Genomic DNA, 2,500 nt, shown 5'->3' with positions numbered 1-2,500 from the left:
GATCCCCCACGGGTGCGACGCCCCTGTGTGTGTGTGTGTGTGTGTGTGTGTGTGTGTTCAGCGGTGTCCTGTGAGGCTGTGCAGGTCTCTGTCTCACTCTCTCTTTGTGTGTGTGTGTGTGTGTGTGTGTGTGTTCAGCGGTGTCCTGTGAGGCTGTGCAGGTCTCTGTCTCACTCTCTCTGTGTGTGTGTGTGTGTGTGTGTGTGTGTGTGTGTGTGTTCAGCAGTGTCCTGTGAGGCTGTGCAGGTCTCTGTCTCACTCTCTCTTTGTGTGTGTGTGTGTGTGTGTGTGTGTGTGTGTGTGTTCAGCAGTGGTCCTGTGAGGCTGTGCAGGTCTCTGTCTCACTCTCTCTGTGTGTGTGTGTGTGTGTGTGTGTGTGGTGTGTGTGTGTGTGTGTGTGTGTGTGTGTGTGTGTGTGTGTGTGTGTTCAGCGGTGTCCTGCTGTGAGGCTGTGCAGGTCTCTGTCTCACTCTCTGTGTGTGTGTGTGTGTGTGTGTGTGTGTGTGTGTTCAGCGGTGTCCTGTGAGGCTGTGCAGGTCTCTGTCTCACTCTCTGTGTGTGTGTGTGTGTGTGTGTGTGTTCAGCAGTGTCCTGTGAGGCTGTGCAGGTCTCTGTCTCACTCTCTGTGTGTGTGTGTGTGTGTGTGTGTGTGTGTGTGTGTGTGTGTGTGTGTTCAGCGGTGTCCTGTGAGGCTGTGCAGGTCTCTGTCTCACTCTCTGTGTGTGTGTGTGTGTGTGTGTGTGTGTGTGTGTGTTCAGCAGTGTCCTGTGAGGCTGTGCAGGTCTCTGTCTCACTCTCTGTGTGTGTGTGTGTGTGTGTGTGTGTGTGTGTGTGTGTGTGTGTGTGTGTTCAGCGGTGTCCTGTGAGGCTGTGCAGGTCTCTGTCCGTGATGATCGCCGCTTTGCGCTGCTCTTCCAGCCGGTGGTTCTGCCCTGTCAGTACTCCAGCACCTCCTCCCAGACTCCGGTGATCCAGTGGTGGTATAAGTCGTTCTGCAGGGACCGCTCGCGCGACACCTTCCGCTTCCCCGACTCACTGGCGACCCACGGGTCAGAGGTCGGCTCCTCGGCTCACCTGGACTGCGGAGACAGCGGCCGCACGGTGCGGATCGTGGCCTCTGGACAGGGGTCGTCCATCACCCTCGCAGAGCATTACAAGGGCCGAGACATCGCCATCATCAACAGTGAGTCCCTCTTACCCTGACCCTAACCCTGACCCTAACACTAACCCTGACCCTGACCCTAACCCTGACCCTGACCCTAACCCTGACCCATCATCAACAGTGAGTCCCTCTTACCCTGACCCTGACCCTAACCCTAACACTAACACTAACCCTGACCCTGACCCATCATCAACAGTGAGTCACTCTTACCCTAACCCTGACCCTAACCCTGACCCATCATCAACAGTGAGTCACTCTTACCCTGACCCTGACCCTAACCCTGACCCATCATCAACAGTGAGTCACTCTTACCCTGACCCTAACCCTGACCCTAACCCTGACCCATCATCAACAGTGAGTCACTCTTACCCTGACCCTAACCCTGACCCTAACCCTGACCCTAACCCTGACCCATCATCAACAGTGAGTCCCTCTTACCCTAACCTTGACCCTAACCCTGACCCATCATCAACAGTGAGTCACTCTTACCCTGACCCTAACCCTGACCCATCATCAACAGTGAGTCACTCTTACCCTGACCCTAACCCTGACCCATCATCAACAGTGAGTCACTCTTACCCTGACCCTAACCCTGACCCTAACCCTGACCCATCATCAACAGTGAGTCCCTCTTACCCTGACCCTAACCCTGACCATCATCAACAGTGAGTCACTCTTACCCTGACCCTGACCCTAACCCTGACCCATCATCAACAGTGAGTCACTCTTACCCTGACCCTAACCCTGACCCTAACCCTGACCCATCATCAACAGTGAGTCCCTCTTACCCTGACCCTAACCCTGACCCATCATCAACAGTGAGTCACTCTTACCCTGACCCTGACCCTGACCCATCATCAACAGTGAGTCACTCTTACCCTGACCCTAACCCATCATCAACAGTGAGTCCCTCTTACCCTAACCTTGACCCTAACCCTGACCCATCATCAACAGTGAGTCACTCTTACCCTGACCCTAACCCTGACCCATCATCAACAGTGAGTCACTCTTACCCTGACCCTAACCCTGACCCATCATCAACAGTGAGTCCCTCTTACCCTGACCCTGACCCATCATCAACAGTGAGTCCCTCTACCCTGACCCTTGACCCTGACCCTAACCCTGACCCATCATCAACAGTGAGTCCCTCTTACCCTGACCCTTGACCCTGACCCTAACCCTGACCATCATCAAAAGTGAGTCCCTCTTACCCTGACCCTTGACCCTGACCATCATCAAAAGTGAGTCCCTCTTACCCTGACCCTAACCCTGACCCATCATCAACAGTGAGTCCCTCTTACCCTGACCCTTGACCCTAACCCTGACCCATCATCAACA

At 54.5% G+C, this 2,500-nt stretch overlaps 1 protein-coding gene across 2 annotated transcripts in view; it reads left to right on the top strand.

Annotated features, from left to right (window-relative positions):
• Positions 1-2,500, top strand: part of LOC307123624 (immunoglobulin like domain containing receptor 2) — a 46,322-nt gene that overhangs the window by 8,274 nt on the left and 35,548 nt on the right. For both annotated transcript variants that reach the window (XM_079812232.1, XM_079812233.1), the window contains exon 2: positions 854-1,183. In XM_079812232.1, coding sequence (XP_079668358.1) covers positions 854-1,183 — 330 coding nt within the window. The remainder of the gene's footprint in view (positions 1-853; positions 1,184-2,500) is intronic.

This window comes from Gobio gobio (genome assembly GCF_949357685.1).
Source record: "Gobio gobio genome assembly, chromosome: 3".
Classification (NCBI taxonomy): domain Eukaryota; kingdom Metazoa; phylum Chordata; class Actinopteri; order Cypriniformes; family Gobionidae; genus Gobio; species Gobio gobio.
Note: the sequence above shows the minus strand (reverse complement) of the source record. Positions and strands in the feature narration are given on the sequence as shown.